The following is a 19,142-nucleotide window of genomic DNA, read 5'->3' as shown; positions in this document are numbered from 1 at the left end:
AACTACTCTCCATGACCAACAAAAAGTCCCAGCATCTGGCTGAGGACTGGGCCTGTTTCCCAACACCACCACTGTGTTTATCCAAGACTGCAGAGCCGACGTGGCACAAGGTTTATTTATAGGAGTCACCAGCGATACCCTGTGAGCTTTGGAGCAGGTATTGTCACTGGTGTGTGTGCTGTAGCCCCCATGGGAACTTGTCTTTGGACTCCACCTGTGGTGTGTACTTGAGTTTTCTGAGAAAAAGAGAGGGGGGGAGGTGTCTGTTGGGGTTGTTTGAAATGAGAGATAATATTAAAAGGAAAGAAAGAAGATATCTGAAGGGGAGCCGCTGTTTTAATCTAAACTAAAAGGAAGCAGCAAAGCATTTTGAGTGTGGAAAATAATCACATGTAGAGCGTTGAGAACTGAAGAACAGTATTGGAGAGACGGAGGGAGAGGTAATGGTTAATGTGAACTGGCGGGGGTTGGTTGTGGCTAATGTAAATGGTAGCCTCTGGCAGTCAGGCGTGCGCAGCAGGCAGCAACAACTGGCTCTGTGAGTGCTGTGGAGAAAGACGTGGGGAATAAGCACAGGAGATGGTAAAATGAGAGCGAATTGTAAGAAGAGGGGAGGAGCTGACAGAGAGGAGAGGGTGATGATGGACTTCAGAGTAAGATGAGTCACTTTATAGTACTGTGTGTTGGGTGAACTGAAGATTAGGGGGAAAGCAGTTAAAGGAGGATTGCAGTGTTTTCTCTGTCAGATAAAGTCCCTTTTGTGCCTTCCTGTCACTACCTAGATGTAATGTAACATATACCCCCTATTTGTGAATGGTGTAGCAGTTTCCCCTTCCTTCCAGTCTTTTTGCTAAGCTAGGCTAAATGCATCCTGCACTTAGCTCTCTACTGAACACACAAATTGATATCTGTCTCCTCATTAAACCTGTGATGAGAATGCCAGGAAGTCTATTTCTTTATAAAACTTATTTTAATGACCTTTTATTATTCACTAATTTGCTTGTGGTGCATAATCTTAACTAATCTGTCATGATTGCTTGTTTGGTGAAACAACAAAGCAGTTACCTTTTTTGAATTACTTCTAAATGTTGTGTAGACCATGAACAATCAACATACATGTAATTATGGTCAATTTAAAAACACAAACACCTTTTCAGAGCTTGACTGCCTTCAGTTGTTTGGCTTTTGTTTGAAATTCGGACATAAAGTTGGTTTTAAGTTGCACCGTTGTGGACTGAGTGGGTGCTGCATTGTTGTGTGTATTTGTTTTGTACGCTGTTGTTGTGTCTGTGTGTCAGGTTGTATGTCAGGTCCAGCTGATCCAGCCCGATCCTGCTGTTTTGTTTTGTTTATTCAAAATTGCACTGGAGCGATACAGTTACAGGTCAGACAAGACAGTCACATTTGTTAGTGAATTGAGAACTTCAGCATGTGTTGAGGGAGTTTTATATGTTTAGGGATGTCACCATACCAGAAGTTTAGTAGTCGATACCAATACCAGTGAAATTCTCAAAACCAGTTCCGGACCACAGTAAAAAAGGCTCAATTAGGTTTTTTTCCCCCCATCCCTATTTTATGTTGAGTATTGGCTGATACGAGTCCCGATCCAATACTTGTATTTTACTTAATAATACAGGTTAATAGCTCTGCATCAAGAAAAATGTTTTTATACATTATATATTAATATGAATACAACCTATTATTTATATATTTATATATATATATGACTAAAAAACAAAGTAGGCTATAAAATAAAAATACAAAATAGCATAACAAACTCTTTTGAGCTTGTCAATCTTCTCTTGTAGCTGTCTGAAGGGAATTTGTCTTGCCGACCTTATTGCTTCAGTGCAGCCTGAATGAACTGTGTTCTGCTCAGTGTTTCCTCGTCTGTACATCTTTTGCATGGATTACATAAATAAAATACTCTTATTTGCCTTTTGTTCGCTGGGCTTTGGTTGCACTTGCAGTGGCGTGGTCAGTGTGTGTGTCTACTGCTCTCTGTCTCGCCGCTGACCAGCAGCGCAGCCCCACCCACGGCTGTGTTTCACTGCGGGTGGGGCTCAACACACACACACAGCGACAGAGGAGAGAGTTGACGACAGCATGGTGCACAGAAGTTTCACAAGTAAATCACTTGTACAGCTGCAGTTATTCAATATGTTCTTCTTGTGGCATTTAACAGCTGTCTAGAGTATTTGTAGGCGTATATGCTGCACTGTTGTGTCAAGAAGAATAGAAAAACAAGTCCCATCACATTTTCTGAATTTTAGTATAGACTTGGTACTGAATTATTGGCTCTTGTGAGTTTTTTGTTTTGTTTGAAAGCTACATTGAAATTGATTTAAATAAGCAATGAGATTCATGTTTTCCATGTAAGAACAGTGTTTTGTCGGAAGAATTAATTTAGTCCCTGTTCTTTAATCCTGACTCATTTTATTTTCATTTTCTGGAGCAAAATCAGTCAGCACTCATGTTGTTTCCTCCTTTCGTATGGCTTCCCTTCTTTCTTTCTCTCCCATATGTTTTGACGATATTTAACCGTGTCTCTGTGACTCACAAGCACACACACTTGACATGTCCTTGAGTTTGAGAGAATATAACGGTCTTATCAGCACTCTAGTGCAGTTGAGCACATTACGCCTAGATAACACCCAACCTTCACTTCTACCTGTCGTGTCGGACTGTTCTTAAGGTGCTTTCACGCTTTTAGCACAGTTTTGAGGAAATAACCTCTTGAAACTAAAACCACACAAACTGAAAATGAGCAGCAAAAGTTTGGTGACTAAAAGTTTGTTTTGGAGCATTTATTGTGGTGTGTATCTGATGTTTTATCTAATCATGTTTGTTTTAGTTTGCAAAATCACGATAATTGGCTGTTTTTTCCTTTTTCCATTTAGTCTATAATCACAAAATAAGCAAGTAAAGTTACATTGCAGTTTTTTTCTTGCTTGCTGACATGAGGAGGTCAACTACATAATTTGCATTTGAAACATAAATAAGAAATTCCCATTTTAAGTTCTAATGTAGATTGTTACAATGACGTGGGCTTGTTTTCAGTTTGAATGAATGCTGCACACAGGTTGTAGCAGTGTTGACGTTTGAGTTTGACCAGTCACCACCTCAGTATTTCCTGTGTGGAAGCTGACACTTTTTAGGGGCAGGGAGGAACTACTATGTCCCAGGTACCAAATATGGAACTATGTGCTACTGTGCTTAAAAAGCATGCAGAGTTTCTAAATACATTTTAAATTATACAATTATATTGTATAATACAACAGCTGCTAATGATGCCATCACTTTGTATGACATTCAGTTAAAATGTCTAACCAAAGTACGAATTAAAATAGAAATGTCAAGGGATAAAGGGGCTACACACACACAAAAAAAAACATGACATGCAAAAAAATCCTGGAAAGCATTTAAAGGCATGAAAAGCAGACTTCTGGAAGAGAACGTCTTGTCTGGATGCACGGCTGACTGTGTGACTGCCTGAGGAGCAGCAGCTTACAGTTTGGCAGATGGCCTGGCCCAGGGAGGCTCTCCTCTGACCTTAAACTATCATCTGATATCATCTGATATGCACTGAACACTGAACAGCCCTGTGAGTGATGCCTTCATGCCCTTAGTGGGGGAATCGTGGTGCACGGCTCAGCTGATCAGCAGAATGCGGCAGAGCTCGACAAATCTGCTGTTTATCATTGAACAGCCTCTGTTTGTATACTTATTGCAGCGGTCGAAGCGCTACAAAGTTCAATTACCAGTCCGATGAAGTTTTAGAAAGCACCAGTGAGGTTCGGTGCATGGTTCCTTGGCTGTGGTGGTTTTGAAGGATCCTTAGCCAACTTGATACCAAAGACTTTAGCTACCTAACTGCAAATAACAATTATGTGGTATGTCAAATGTCAGTGTGTCACTCCTGCAGTTGTGGTGTAGTCAGTCTACAACTTTTTTTTTTTTAGAGGAGCTGATTTGTTTTTGGGCACCAGAAATTGAGTTTTAATTCATAAAACCTGCCTGCCGTCACTTAAACTGTGGTACACAGTATGAAGATCGTTCTGTTTTCCCTGATTTGATCTTCTCTATTATTTGATCTTATAATACATAAAACAAATCCCCATATTTTTATTCAATTTATTTTTGATGTATTTCTTGGCCACTCTTCCACAGTCAAATGATTAAACAAGACAAAGAGTGTACAGTCATGCTAGCATGTCTGTGAGCCTGTACTTTGAGCCAATGTCAATATGCTAACACAGTGGCAATGCTAACATGCTGACGTTTAGAGAGTCCTCTGTCATGACATCTAAAGTTACCAGCTGTGATAGGTATTGTTTCAGAGGAAATCTGTGATATCAAAGGGAACGTTGGGGCATTTCCATACCTTTCTGGATAGATCTGATGGTCAAAACCGTAAGTCTGCCACTGTGTGTGTGTGTGTGTGTGTGTGTGTGTGTGTGTGTGTGTGTGTGTGTGTGTGCCTGTTAAAACATGCCCTGTCATGCACTATAAGCAGCAATGTGACATTTTGAAACTTCCACAGTACTGTTGTTCACACTTCTGGTTCACACTAAGCAGATAAGAGCGGATAAATACTTGTGGAATTCATGCTGATTCCCTGACTTAATTTAGCACAAAGTTGTTTCCCCCGGCAAGTTTCTACATTAGGCTGCTGAGAGGAGACCATGTTGTTCTATTGAAATGTGCGCTTAAAGGCTGCCGATGTGACCGTATGTTCACACGAATGATCTCATCAGCTTTTGCCTGTAATGCGTCGTGACAAGTCAGTGGAAATGTATTTGTGATTAATCTGATCAGTTCTGGAAAAGGTTATGGTTTCTCTCTTTGTTTGTTTGTTTGTGTTTAAACCTGCTCACACCAAAACGTGGTACAGTGAAATTAATCCGTGTGTCCTCGCCAAATGTGAGCTAATTGCTAACAAGGTAGCCAGGTAGGACATAGAAGCGTCTTTCCTTTTTCTCTGCACTGTGCTGTCAACTCCTTCCTGCCATTTTGTTCTTGTGATTGAACGTCATTTCATTCAATTAAGAGATACTAAAGTGGGATTAAAAGCTAACTCGCTTAATAAGCTTGCTTGTTTGCCAACAAAACGATATGTTAACATGGTTTATTCAAAAGACGTATTTTTACCATCAATGGGTTTGGGTGTTCCTATAGCTGACAGCTTACAGATCTTCTCCCTCCCATACCCCTGTTGTTTGTGATTATTTGGCTAATTAATAATAAATGTGTGTATGTAGATTTCCATCGTCGTATACCAGTCAGTAACAGTAGTTTGCACTGTAGTTTGCCGTGATGCATCCATTGATCAAACAGTTTGAAATAAACAGCAATTCAGCCAATGACTAAAAGAATAATAAACATTGATTGTGGCCATTCACCTTGGGGTTATTTTTTATTCAGATATAAGTGTCGCGAACAACTAGCAGAACTTTCACGGCGCACCAGAGAGGGTCAATGAAGTGATGCTAGTTACTGAAACACAGTTATTAAACTATATTTTATTAAGTAGAATGAAAAAAAGAAAATAACTTTTGCACTGTTCAGTCTGGGACAGTTGAAAGTAGAATTTTGCGATGATTTCTGGAAATTTATTGATCCATTAACTTTAATTAATTAACTTGATCCAACATTACAAAATCTATCTGTGAATAGGATCCTGATTCTGGGCTGAATTGTCTGGAAAAGGTCTTCAATGTTGGTGAACACCGCTGCTTTGGTGCTTCAGTTTGAGAAATCCTCTTGTTCCTATCAGTCATTAGTGATTTTTGGCTGAAATGATAGGTTTACGTGATGTCATCAGCCATGATTAAGATAAGCAGCAGACTGTTGAAGCAACAATCATGCCTGCCGGGTGTGAGGTGTTGAGTTAACTGTTGGAAACGGGACCAGGTTATAAGAAGCTTTTATTTAACTGTAAAAATGTGGGCAGGTTACGAGCTTCACAAAGCAAACATTTCAGTGTTGAATTAGGTCACAAGGCCTTTGTTATACAGATACTGTATTGATCAAATTAAAAGGGGACCAAGACAACGGGTCTGAACAAAAACTGAAACTTATTTTATGTTTAATTTATGCGTCATTTCAATGATGCCAATAATTTCATTACCTGCTAACATGAAAAACTATTTCCTGGAATCCACAGACCAGATCTTTCAACAAAAGTCACCTCATTTAAAGCAAATGGGAGGCTGATTTAATGGACCTTGTTAATTCCTCTTCAATTTAGTGCAATTTATGAATGAAGTGTTCCAGGACACCTAAATCTGCACCCATTACTCTATTGTAATTAGAGAAAATCTGCAGTATGTACTCATTAAAAGCAGGAGAAGTTACACATATGTAACTGTTGCTACTGATCTTTGAACCTTTTTCTGTGATTTTGTTTTTCCACACTATTGTGGCAATTCCTTTCTCATATTCAGAATAGATGTCAGCTCTGTTTGAGCAACTTCTGAGAAATAAATGACACTTCATATCAAGTTACATGTTAGTGTTTTAGTGTTCAGTACTTGTTCTTTGCTACCTAGTTGCACATAACAGAACATGTCGTGGGAAGACCTTGTAGTCATGTTTAATGATAATCATACTATACAAACTTACTTAGAATAAGGGACACCACACCCTCAACTTATTGTGGGCTCAGGTTGCATGAATGCTCTTTGATTCCTCCGGACACTTTATACTGTGCACAATTTCTAGCTTCCTAGAAATCATGGCCTTTCTACCCTCAAAAATTCTTCAAATCCCACGAGGACACATGACTGTGACACAGTTGAGCAAACTAAATGAAGCAAAGGTCAAAATTGTAGAGTCAGGAAGCTTGAGTTAAATCCCTGTTAAAGTATTTCTCAATCCGTCCACTCAGACATAAATAAACAGTTCAAGTGTAAAGTTCAGAGGTCTTGTTAGGTGATGTCAGTAAATAACATGCATTACATTTCTGCGATACTACTTCTCAGGACACTGACAGACAAGGAAGGCACATGATTTAGTTTTTAAGTGGAGGGATTGGTGTCAAGAACTGGCTCTAAATTGGATGTTTAATGGGGAAGCTCCACCGATTTTAGGTCTATTTACAGAGAGTGCTACTGCATAAAAGTTGTATAAATCAGATAAATTGCCCCACATGATGTCACTTGAGTCAGCGTCAGTTGGGTCTGAAGACTACAAGTTTGTAAATTAAAGAAATTGTAGATTTTATCCATAGGGTCGTGTGTTCTTTATACTATGGCAATTTCCCTAAAATTATATTGTTTTAAAAATCTCAGAAACATTGCCTTTCTTACAGTATCGCAATGCAATAATTTGCAATGCCTGTGTTGTGATACGTATTGTATTGCCAGAGTCTTGACAGTACACAACCCTAGTTTTACAGTGTGATGGAAAAGAGCCAGGGCTGAATAGTGTGCCTAACCTTTACCAGAGACATACAAATGCATTGACAGCTAAAATTATTTCATACAGGGAGGTGACAAAGCATTTCCTGTGGCATTTTGTGGGAATTCCTGTGGCATTTTTGATGTCCTCAGTTATACTCAGAATTAGCTTATGTCAGTCTATCCAACTTTGAATGACTTTACAATTTATAATTGTTGTTTCTTTTCATGCAGCAGTCCAAACAGATTAATCAAAAAAAAAAAAACAGGGTTGATGAGCAGAATCAATTAAATCTGAACCCTGTTGTTAAGTGCTGCTCCCTGTGGATGCAAATCTCTTTTGTTGCTGCTCAGCAGACCGCTTTCTCTCTTGTTAAATTGTGATTGGTTACTGGTCTGTGTGCATTGAGAATACGTCCATCTAATGACTCTACCTGCTATCTTTTTAGTGCTCTCTGCATGCATGACCTCCAGTTGGTCACAGTTTTTACTCGATGGAGTGTGAGACTGTAAGTAAGAAAACATATAACATATAATATATAATCTCCCTCATTCGCCTGTGCGCTCTTTGACTGGACTTCTTAACAGGGCTGAAAAATAAAGACCGAGATTTGTTTGGGCCAGAAAAAGTTAAATAATCTGAACTGTTTAACCTCAGTGTACTTCTGACTTCACTTCACGGATGAGTGTTGAATTAATATTATGCTGGTTCGGCTTCCTTCAGAGATTGTCACATCGTCAAATCCAATCAAGAAATTCGGATTCTCCCGTCACTTTCCGTCTAGCAATTACAGCAACTTTACCCAGACTGACCCTTTGTTATTTATTTTATTCTGAGTGTCTAGTCTCAGGAATGTTAAGAATTGTTGTACCTCGACGTAAGCTGATGAAGATCTCTGACATGTGAACACACTTTAACCAAGGTCTGCTCCAGATACACTGTAAAGTTCTCTGTGTGTGTGTGTTGTGCAAACAGAAAAAATCCATAGTGGAAACTTCAGCCGTTTCACAGAACTGGTACACATACATAATATTCACATGACTCACGTGACATAGGGCTGCAGTAATTGCCATATGACCAAGTGCAGTATCCATATTGTGCCGCCCTACTCGAACATGACATGGTACATTTAAGTAGATTTGTGTGGGGCCAGCAGGTATGACATTAGGTTTATATTATGAAGCATTATCACAGTTATTTTACTAACAATAAATGTAATGATAACTGATATTTCTTTTCATGTTTTGACCCCTGATGTGTTATTGATTACTGTTTGGCCAGTTAAAAGTTCAGGACTTAATTTATCAGTTATGATTAATTCAGATATTTTAGCACTTTTGAATACATGCAAATACAAACGTCTGTAATGAAACCCGGGTATTCTGCTGCTCTTGGTGGTGGTAGTGATTGAGTCAACCAAAGAATTTTATTCCCCTCTCTCTTACTGGCCTTCTCCCCTGACATGATCGTCCTTAAGGAGCTTACTGAGATTTGCTCTTTAGCGTAAACGGCTCGGCGAAGTCCCTGTCAGCTGCTTTCACTCCCTCGTAGTCAGAGACTGCAAGAGGCAAGACCTCTGACTTAAGGACACTAAGACAGATCTGGTCCCTCAGTAGTGTCTGTTTATATGAAATTTCGACTTTGAGGTAGGACTGGGCAATTAGACATGTTTATTAAACAACCGACTATATTGCTTGGAAAACTATATTTGTAGGAATATTTTTCAGCTGTATTGGATCCCAGTTGGTATGTTGGTAAATGACAATTATTCAAAGACCCAAGAGTAACCTTTTAAAACATAGCTATGTAGAGGGCTTCTGTGGAGCTGAACAATTTACCAAACACTGTCAGAGAATCAACCAGTTCTTACACTGGAGAAACAAATGCAGATGTACCTAAAACTGTGTGACTGTATGTTGCATTTATGGATGCTTGTGTTCTTAAACGTAGCCTTTTGTTCGAGCAAAGTTTCTTTTATGTTTTGGTTTTTGACCTTTGCTTTCATTCTTGTTAGTATTTTAACAGAGAAGAAGTTTAACAAATGCTACATTGGAAGTCAATTGGCGTCTAATAAAACAAACAATAAACCAGGTGCAAAAGTTAGCCACTAGGTTAAAATATACATAAAACGGATGGGAGCAAACATGAAAAATAATTTCAGTTTATTGGATCATTGGTTTTCCAGCTGGAATGTTTTTCTCTCGTTTGTATCATTATATATTTATTATCTTTGGGCTTTGGATCGTTAGACAAAACCACTCATTTCAAGATGTCACCTTGAGCTCTGGGAAGCTGCGATGTGCCTTTTTACAATATTTTCAGACTTTTTATACTAAATAATTGATTATTTTTGTTTTTTTTTAAAACTGGAATTACATGAGAAAATATGTCTGAATATTTTTTTTTTATCCACCAGGCAGATTACTTCCCCTTGATGACACTTTCTGCTGTTTTGTTGCTGTGATATGTTTTTTTCTGATGCTTGAACATTTCCTTTCCCCATGCTGAGTCAGTGTGCTCCATTTCTGATGATCTATTCTGGTGGTTTTTTTACTTTGTAAGTTTTGTTTTGGTCTGAGTTGAGCGGCTGGTGTCGTGGATCTGCGGTTGTTTTTTGCTTAGTTTTTCTGAAAATGATGCCACAGCTGCATATAAGGCAAAGACTCGAAGGGCTTAAGGAAGGCAGATCATTTATTGAGAGCCTACCTGCTGCAGGTAGATAAGACAAATCATGGGAAAGTTAATAAAAAAAACAATGAAAACTAATTTAACGGACAAGTCGCTACGCGTGGGCAAAACTGAGGAAGAAAAACTAGCTCTTCTGTGTTTTAGCTAGTGCCGTTCAGCTGATTTTTATCACAATCATCTCATCTACTAATTTCAAATGTTTAATTTCTTGCTTTCCTCTCCATTCACTGCTGTTGCCAGATTGTTTTTAGGCGATCTGTGTTTATGTATGCAGAGCCTGTTGTAATGTCGACTATCTCAATGTGTTTCCACAGAGTCTACTGGCCCTGCCAAGGTGGTGAGAGCAGGGAACCCGCCCAAAGCCAGACGTGGAGGAAAGGTAATATTCTGTGTGTGTCTGTATGTATGCATATATGTATCATTGGAGCTGGGGTTAAACGAGAAAATTGATCAAATTAATGTTCCCTGATTTCCACATCAGCCCAGTTTCAAAAAGTAATGTAGCTCATGTAGCTCGTAATATTGAGTCCAATTTGGTTTTAAAAAAATCAAAGCTGCTACTTGTCTCTTTTGTTATGTAGAATTACAATCATTGTCTCAAAGTCTATTTGATGTTTCAGGGCTTTTCTTTATTGAACTATATCCTCTATCCTTTACATGTAACGGGTAGAATATAAACGAGGGATCAACGTTCTTTGAAGACATTTTTGATCCTTTTTTTAAGGTATTTCGTTCAGTCAGGATAAAGGGTTTGGGTATAAAGAATATAAATATGAATGAATAGAATATAAAAGAAAAACTTTGAATGCTATTTTGTGCATTTATTTATGTCAGTCTAACAAATAACAATGTTAAATTCCAGTATACAATATTAATTAGACATTCTGAAATATATGTAGAGGAGGAAACACTGTACTGACAATATAACACGATATCCATTTTAATTATATTAAATGTTGGTATATGGCTGATGTTAGACATCCATATTTGTATGGTTTTCAGGCTATTAAGTGCCAAGTTATGTACTGTATTGAATAATGTGTTTATTTTCAGTTGGTTGTTTTCTGTAGATTTTAAAAGAACAGATTCAAATGTTCAGTTTTTCACAGTTACTCTGCATGAACATTATTTTAATTCTTCTAAATACTAATATATTATGACTACAAATTGAGAACACAACCTGTATTTTATATCATTATAGACAGTAAGTTTCAGGGCCAATTCAAACAGAAGTTCTTCATTGGTACAGAGCTTCTTCAGAGCTCCGTATGTGCAGTATTTATCTGTCATGCCTCAAGCTGTATGGCAATCTCCTTTCACACTTCCTGGAATGCAAATGTGAGTTCTTGGTGAGCCAGTGGCCTGGCACATAAACCATACAAACTCTTCCCCAAAGCATTTCATTCATAACTTCCCACCTTTTGATGGCAGTTACACTCCAGGGTTGTTAACCACACCTTGACCACAAACCTTTATGATGTCTTTGTCTAAAGTACAACACTTTCCAGATACACGTGACACTCCTTCTAATTCAGCTTTATTTTTTTAACGTCGTTCCTCAGGTTGGAGATTTTGCAGACGCCAACAGCTGGCCGACTCCAGGGGAGATTGCAACTAAAGAAGTGCAGGTAGGTGTTATTGATGGTTTTGGAAGTGTTGAGTCACAGGTTGGTAGTTGTGCAGAGAAACACACTGATGAGGTGACGCTGGTGTCCACTGACCACTCTCATAGCTGCTGCAGTGGAGCCAACCTCCATACATGTAAATACATGTACAATAGGTTTTAGTGAAACTGAGGAAATTGTCCATGTAATGAACTTTTTACTGGATTTACTTTTTTTTTTTCTGTGTACTCGTGTATGTCAGACTTGCCTTTTTAACTTCCTCTCAGCTGCTTAGGCCACAGAATCAGCAATATAATGTTTGCAATTTTAGATTTATATCTAAAAGTGAGATCTGACTAAAACGTAACTTAATGGTACCTCTGGACCTGATAGGGATTCATTGTTTTGCTTGTAATTAGGATGGTTAAGGTCTTGGCTTTGTGATTTTTGTGATTGTAAAAATTATTTTAAAATCAGCCAATAAAATGCAAGTTGGAGTGTCTTTATCGTCTGTAATGAGACAAATTTCAGAATATGTGAGCATAGTTTAGTAGATTTAGTAAAAAGAGATCGAATAAGATCTTCAGATTTGGTTGGATCATTCAGAAGAAGCCTAACTTACCTCCTGAGCTACTGTAGAGGACCTCTGTTTCCTTCCACACCTCCCTCCATAGTTTGAACAGGAGGCAGAAGAATTGGAGGATTGTATAAATAAATTGGATCTCAGCATGGAAAATGTAAACACGGATTTTGCAAACTGACATCCAAACACACACCTTTGACCCGTGATATTACTATACTAGCTACTACAAACCAAAAGCTAACAGCCTGCAGTTTTAAATGGTTAGCCAGTTGCCCACAATCACATTTGATTGCATTCATTTGCCCTCAAGTTCAAGATGAGTCATCAAAAATATTTAATGTTTGACAGAAAGAGAAAAGACAGATTTTGATATTAAATACTTGTGTTTAAGTGATGTCTGCAGGAGATTATATGACGCTGACACCTGAGTTAAAGCTCGGTAATCATAATAACATATAATGATACTTTTGACGTGATACCTCTGCAATAATAATGTGACAGTATTGGATGCATTACTCCGTTCTTTCTTATAGAATTAAGTTTTATACGAGACCTGTTGTGGCGGTAGCAAAAAATCCTTAATATTGACGGCAAGCAAGAAGAGGCAGAAAGGACTCTGTTACTTCACTTGTAACAGTCAGTTACAGGCTAAGGGAAACCTTTATAAGACTAATTTAACATGGTTGACAGCCCAGAGTGAGGAACTGTTTATAAAAAGAGTATCTTAGTAGTTTCAAGTAACACGTTATAATAATCGCCAACCAATCAGAACGAGCAGCTCAGCTTCACTTTGCTGTAGTGGATGTGTGTAGTTTTCTACAATAGGTATTTTAGTGGTTGTGGCTGTAATTACACAGCGGCTAAACAGCACGTCCAGACAGAGCAGTCTGCTTCTGCTGGCCCGACTTTGTGTCCTCAGCACTGCATGTTTCTTTTTTTAAGAGATAGAGTTAGTCCAGGCTCACCACTGTGGCAGGACCTCTCGGACAGTTTGGAGACAAAACAAAGATGGCTGACCTCAAAGCAGGGATCAAAATGTTTTAACTCGGAAATTATAAAAAAAAAAACATCATTGCGTTTATTTTGACAGATATTGCAAATGTGATATGATTCACAATTAGTAGGAATGATCAGTTTTGCATAACAAAATTGAATTTTCACTTTAAAAACTGATAAAATTGTTATTATTAACAAACATGTTCTCTATAAAAAAATTTTCTAGACCACATTTACCTTCATCAAAAAATTGCAGTTTCTGCTACATATTGCGATTTCAATGACATTTTGATTCATGTTGCAGACCTAATCTTTATATAGAAATGTTAATAAGACAATTGGTACTTTTGTAATGATCACATGAGATGATGTTGAAAAATGAGGCGATCCTTTCGTGCGTGCCCAACCGAGTCATTTGCTGCTTTGTTCGCTTCTGTTTCTCTTCTCGTGCACTCATTCGCTTAAGCTGAACAGCCAATCGGAGTGATTTCTCTCACCGGTGGCCTCCGCTGCTGATTCAACATGCTCAGTCAGCAGGAAAAGCTGCAGACGAGTGCCAGCAGTGCAGAACACACCTCAAAAACTACGGCTGCAGACACTCACCGATGGCCCCGCATTGGCCCGGTGTGTCAGTGCCTTTTTAACACCTGTTGTTGTATTCAAGCTGGACTCCAGTCTAGACCAGCTCAGCTTAGGTTTTTCTAGCGGCCTTCACCATACATCCAACATACTGACCCCCTCCCCTATATCTACAGCTGTTGGTCCGACAGGGGATGCATCTAATTTGTTACAGTAGCAGCAGTAGTCAATCACCCTTCAGAGGCGTTTTTCTATTTCTGATCTCTGGCTGACACTGTGTCAGAGGAGAGCAACCCTGGTAACCTCCTCTATTTTAGGAAGCCAGGTCCGAGCGAACATGAGGGAGAGCGCGTGTGTCCCCGAGCAGGGTCACATCATTGGAGCCAGGAATAACCGGCGGGTCCGGTGGCAGAAATCGTTTGTAGAGAGGGGTGGAGTGGCCAAGGCCTGGGAAGGGATGTCCTTTTAGGGATCCCCTTCATTAAACCAATCCTGGATCTGTGCTTATGCTATTTTTAGGGTGCTAGAGTTCATGGTCCTTCACGTAACATTTAAAGCTGTAAATCAATCGCTGAATTCCACAGATTATGCACACTGGGAAATAGAAGCTGAAATTTGATATAAGAGGGGTTTTGATTGCGAAGTTAAACCTCAGATTTCATGCAATAAAATGTCCAGTTGCCAAAATTAAGAAAATAAGTTTAAAAACGCCTACTGAGAGTATGTTTATCTAAGGTAACGTTTCTGTAACTTGAATAAATTTGCACTTGTAGCTTTTCCCTTGAAGATTTTAAAGCATAAAACACACTTGAATGTCATGTTGGCACCACAAACACATTTTCATTCTTCCTGACATTTAAGAGACATCTACGGGATGTACACTAAATCTCAACACTGACACGTAGTGACAAATAATATTGGGCAGAAACAGTTAACAGACTAATTAATCAAGAGAAAATTACTTAATTACAATTTTTATAATTAGGTTCAGGTTCTCAAACGTGAGTGTGTTGCTTTTCTCTGGTTTTATATTATTTTAACTATATATTTAATTGATATATATGACTATATTTGAGTTTCGACTGCTGGTTGAACAAAAACAGTCAATTTGACAAGTATCACCTCGTGCTCGGGGGAACATGTGAGTTTCATTTTCATCATCATTTCATCATTGTTTGATATTATAGATTAAATTAGAGCTACAACAATTAGTCAGTGAATCAGGAGGAATGATTATAGTGACCCATACGCAGGACAGGCTTCCATGTGTTTTGTTGTTCATTTGTAACAAAACTACTTGTCTGTTTGTCTTATCAGTTATCACCCCATTTTGTTGTCTGTTTCTTTTTGTTCAGAGTGAAATGGATTTCTTGTGTTGGATGGTGGTTTATACTGTAACTGCAGCCATGTTCACGATCCTTTATTTCTGTTTGTGAAGCTGTCTGTAACAGAAGCTTATCTGTACCTTCCTGTGGTGGAGGAAGAATGAATCAGCATCCCTCTGATCTCAGCATTACTGTCGACATTTTCTCAACCGTTGCACCACATGTTGTCATTGCTTCAGGAAATGCACCCCACCTCTCACACCTGAGCTTTAAACACAGTTGTCTAACTTTAATGGCTTTTTCTTCTTTTTTTTTTTTTTTTTTTTTACCATTTCACACTTCACAATCCAAAGCCAAAATAATATATGCCTTGTCTTTATGTAATGGCACAACAGTAGCCATTGAGATGATATGGGTTGTACTTTTTAAAACCCAGAGGGAGCTCAGTAGATGCAGCAGATGCTTCCTATTATCCACAGCTTGTGCAGCATCCATTTGGCATTTTCACTGTGTTTGATGGCTACAGGAAGAAGCATAATGCCCTTGTGCCCTGAGAAGAGCTTTTAAAGAGGCAGTAATTAGGTTTTTTTCACTCCATCATAACAACAAACAAAAAAGACTTAGATTATAACTGCATGGAAAGACTCACTGATGACTTTGTAAATTCAGTTCAGGGCCTGAAATTTGAAGTTTTAAGACTTCTTCCTCACATCCATAGAGTTCAAACACCTATGTGTACATATCCTACATACTGTGTGTGTGTGTGTGTGTGTGTGTGTGTGTGTGTGTGTGTGTGTGTGTGTGTGTGTGTGTGTGTGTGTGTGTGTGTGTGTGTGTGTGTGTGTGTGTGTGTGTGTGTGTGTGTGTGTGTGTGTGTGCGTGCATCATAATCCACCTCATTGTCTTCTCTAAACTCCTCTTCCCTCCCTCTGTTCAGATTGAGGCAGTGACACGGACCGTGTCCTGCCCGCCGACTGTCAGGCAGGTCAGAGACTCATGGAGATTCACTGTAAGTTCAACCAGCAGCCTATGAAACCTGCAGCCTGCCTATTCCTCTAACAAGTCAAAAATCTAAAAATTCAACACCACACAAAGAAAGAAACATCAAAACAATGTCATAAAGTCAGTTAAAACCCTATGTAAAGTCAAACTGACTTCTCTTCACTCTTTGTGTATGGAAACCTCAAACTTCCTGTCCCCTTGTGGGAGTAACCGACGTGTTGATAACTTTTGTATTCCACCCAGAAAGTGGAAGCTAGTTAGCTTAGCTTGCTAACTTTAGCACTCTGAAGTCATGTCCTGGACACTCAATGCTGGGTTCATCCCAAATTATTCAAAGGAGTTCATTTTTTATTTTTAGTTTAGCGTATTTGACAGAGAGGACACCCGGTCAGACAGAAGTACAAGAACACGAGAGTTATTTTAAGACTCATTTACAATATGTTCCTTTATGTAAATACAGCAGGAGTCCAGGTGAACAGGTGACATTATATACACATAGCACCAATCAAATAACAGCACAGATATTATCCTTTGCACCAAAAATGTCCCCTCCCCCAGAGTACAATATCGGGGGTGCTTACATTGCAGTTAAATCGTGTTATATTTGGTAATTACAGTTTTGACCAAATAGTGCACATGCGTTCAAACTAAGACCAATGATTTATATATTTTCTTGGCAAAAATACACTCAAATTTTACACACCAAGCTAGATTTGGGCTCAGTTCACAACCTGCTGCAATGTTTAAAGCTCCAAACGTATATTTTTTTTGTTTTAGCATCTTGACTCAGTTGGATTTTATTTTGCAGAGTGCTGAATTCTGTTATCGAAAGCCTAACTGCACCCGTGTCTGTTCTAATCCTCTGCTTGCTTCTGTGCCTCCTTTGAGAAATTTAATGTAAAATCAACGTTCACGTTCTTTATATTCAACCATTTTAATACTAAGTATACACAAGCTCGGCATTTAGGCCACAGATTAGTAAACCTTCATTTATAATTAACTTTTGTTTTGGACTTTGTGCCTTTTTTTTTTTTTTTTAAAGACCAGTAGCACTCTGTTACTCTAAAGACCAGCTATGACATGCACCTCGTCATGTAAATGCGATGGCAATATTACACCAGTTTAATAAATCAGGAAATCCTGTGAATGCGAATGAATGATTTTAAACTGTATATGCAATTATTTATTAGTTAAATGTGATTTTCCCCTCCCAGTATGGGGCAGAATACTCCTTGTACAACCACAATAACAATCGAACCAGTAATTCCTCTGTTTATTTTAGATTGTGTGCTTTGAGATTATAAATGGGCAGATTCACTATCTAATAAATGATGAAACATTTTATTAGGATATTCACTAATGAGAGTGAAGTGGGGGGCGAGCATCCTTCACACTCTTGATCTGCTCAGTAATTAAGGCTTCCGCGAACCCGTTTAAACGTGCATGTGAGAGAACAGAAATTGGTGTTTTCAAGCAGTTACATCGCTTCCCCTCGCGCACCAGCTGTGCACAAATATCACAAGTATTGTAAGTCTCTCCGTAGCGGTCCTATCATTACCATCGTCAACAGATAGATGAAGCAGTGTTGCGTAACCCCCATCTGAAAAGGGCTTAACATAATGCACACATTTCGCAGAAAAAGTATTTGGGATAATATAAATGAATGGTATAAATAAAATAGAAGGTAATTGCAGGTTCCACTGGAAGTTTAAGCCTGGGGCCTTTTTATATGTCATGTGGAACCCATTGAAGAGCATTAAATTAAAAGCTCTAACACACTGATGTATTGGTGATAACCCTGCAAGCAAACAAAAGTAAAGGGGCTTAAGTTAGATTTGAAATGTGTTCCATCGGCTTTCTAAAATCATTTCTCCACCAGTCTAATCACATCATTTTAAACCCGTTACATTTCATAAAGGTTATGATTTGCACTTTTTTTTTTTTTATTTGTTTGAAAGTGTAACTGAATTGCTTGTGCCTCTTTCTGCTGTTTGCTGAGACTCAAATTAACAATGTTGTTAAGAACAACAGTGCATGTTTGAAGCGGGGCATTTGAGTTCAATGAGATTAGATTAGTTTGCGATATAATACCTTGAAGGCTGATCATGTCAAGGTGTGTGTGTGTGTGTGTGGGTGTGTGGGTGTGGGTGGGTGGGTGGGTGGTCAGTGTATGGTTTGAGGCTTGAAGTGTGGCGTATTTCCTGTTACTTACTCGACGTGAGTCAAACACTTTGCATGACTCCTATGCAAACCCCTCAGGAGTGTCAAACTTTACAGATATGTGTGTTGCTGATAGCTGGGCTCCCGTAGCGGAGATGACCGGCTGAACCCTTTTTGATTTGAATAAACCCCTGATATCGGCTCTGTGAGCGAAGATAACCAGTAAAGGCAATTCATGTATGGGATACCTACCCTAGGCTTGGCTGCGGGACAGTGGTTGTACTCGTGTTACTCTGCTGCAGTCAAACATATAAATGAGACCGAACAAAAGGTGTGATAATGAAAATAAACCACATGCAAAAGTCTTGTAGGCTCCCACAGTTTGACTTTTATTGTGGCCCTGAGGAGGTAGTTTGATAATGTTCTTTCAACCTGAATGGATAAAATGCGTAGATTGATGTGGATATAAAATCTCCATAAAACATTTTTTTTTTTTTTTTTATACTGATACCAATTTGTTCCACAAACTAGATTGTTTGGTGTGATATACTGAATATTGTAGATTATATATGCTACTTTGGTAGTTGTTAAGCTAGAAGAAGAATGAGTATAGTGACTGCTGGACAAGGTTTTATTTTCCGGTGTCACATACAGTGTAAATTTCCTAAGAAATGAACAGTTGACTGTTTGCTAAACCACGACCCTCCCTTAGTTACTGTTGCTACAGAGATTTATCTCTCAAAATTACAATAGTTTTTTAAACAATTGGTCCTTGATTTCATAGACTTATACAAAAGCATTTTT

At 38.6% G+C, this 19,142-nt stretch overlaps 2 protein-coding genes across 3 annotated transcripts in view; both read left to right on the top strand.

Annotated features, from left to right (window-relative positions):
* Nucleotides 1-19,142, top strand: part of larp1 (La ribonucleoprotein 1, translational regulator) — a 49,870-nt gene that overhangs the window by 11,274 nt on the left and 19,454 nt on the right. Inside the window, exons 2-4 of one of the 2 annotated variants that reach the window (XM_051402576.1) lie at nt 10,404-10,468; nt 11,652-11,717; nt 16,114-16,185. In XM_051402576.1, coding sequence (XP_051258536.1) covers nt 10,404-10,468; nt 11,652-11,717; nt 16,114-16,185 — 203 coding nt within the window. The remainder of the gene's footprint in view (nt 1-10,403; nt 10,469-11,651; nt 11,718-16,113; nt 16,186-19,142) is intronic. The other variant, XM_051402577.1, reaches the window with a different exon arrangement.
* LOC127364742 (core histone macro-H2A.2) overlaps nt 2,939-19,142 on the top strand; it is a 74,830-nt gene continuing 58,626 nt past the window's right edge. The window contains exon 1 of the mRNA XM_051402581.1: nt 2,939-2,949. The gene's annotated coding sequence lies outside the window, so the exon portion shown is untranslated. The remainder of the gene's footprint in view (nt 2,950-19,142) is intronic.

This window comes from Dicentrarchus labrax, unplaced genomic scaffold (assembly GCF_905237075.1).
Source record: "Dicentrarchus labrax unplaced genomic scaffold, dlabrax2021, whole genome shotgun sequence".
Lineage (NCBI taxonomy): Eukaryota > Metazoa > Chordata > Actinopteri > Moronidae > Dicentrarchus > Dicentrarchus labrax.
This window is presented reverse-complemented; position numbering and strand designations above follow the sequence as displayed.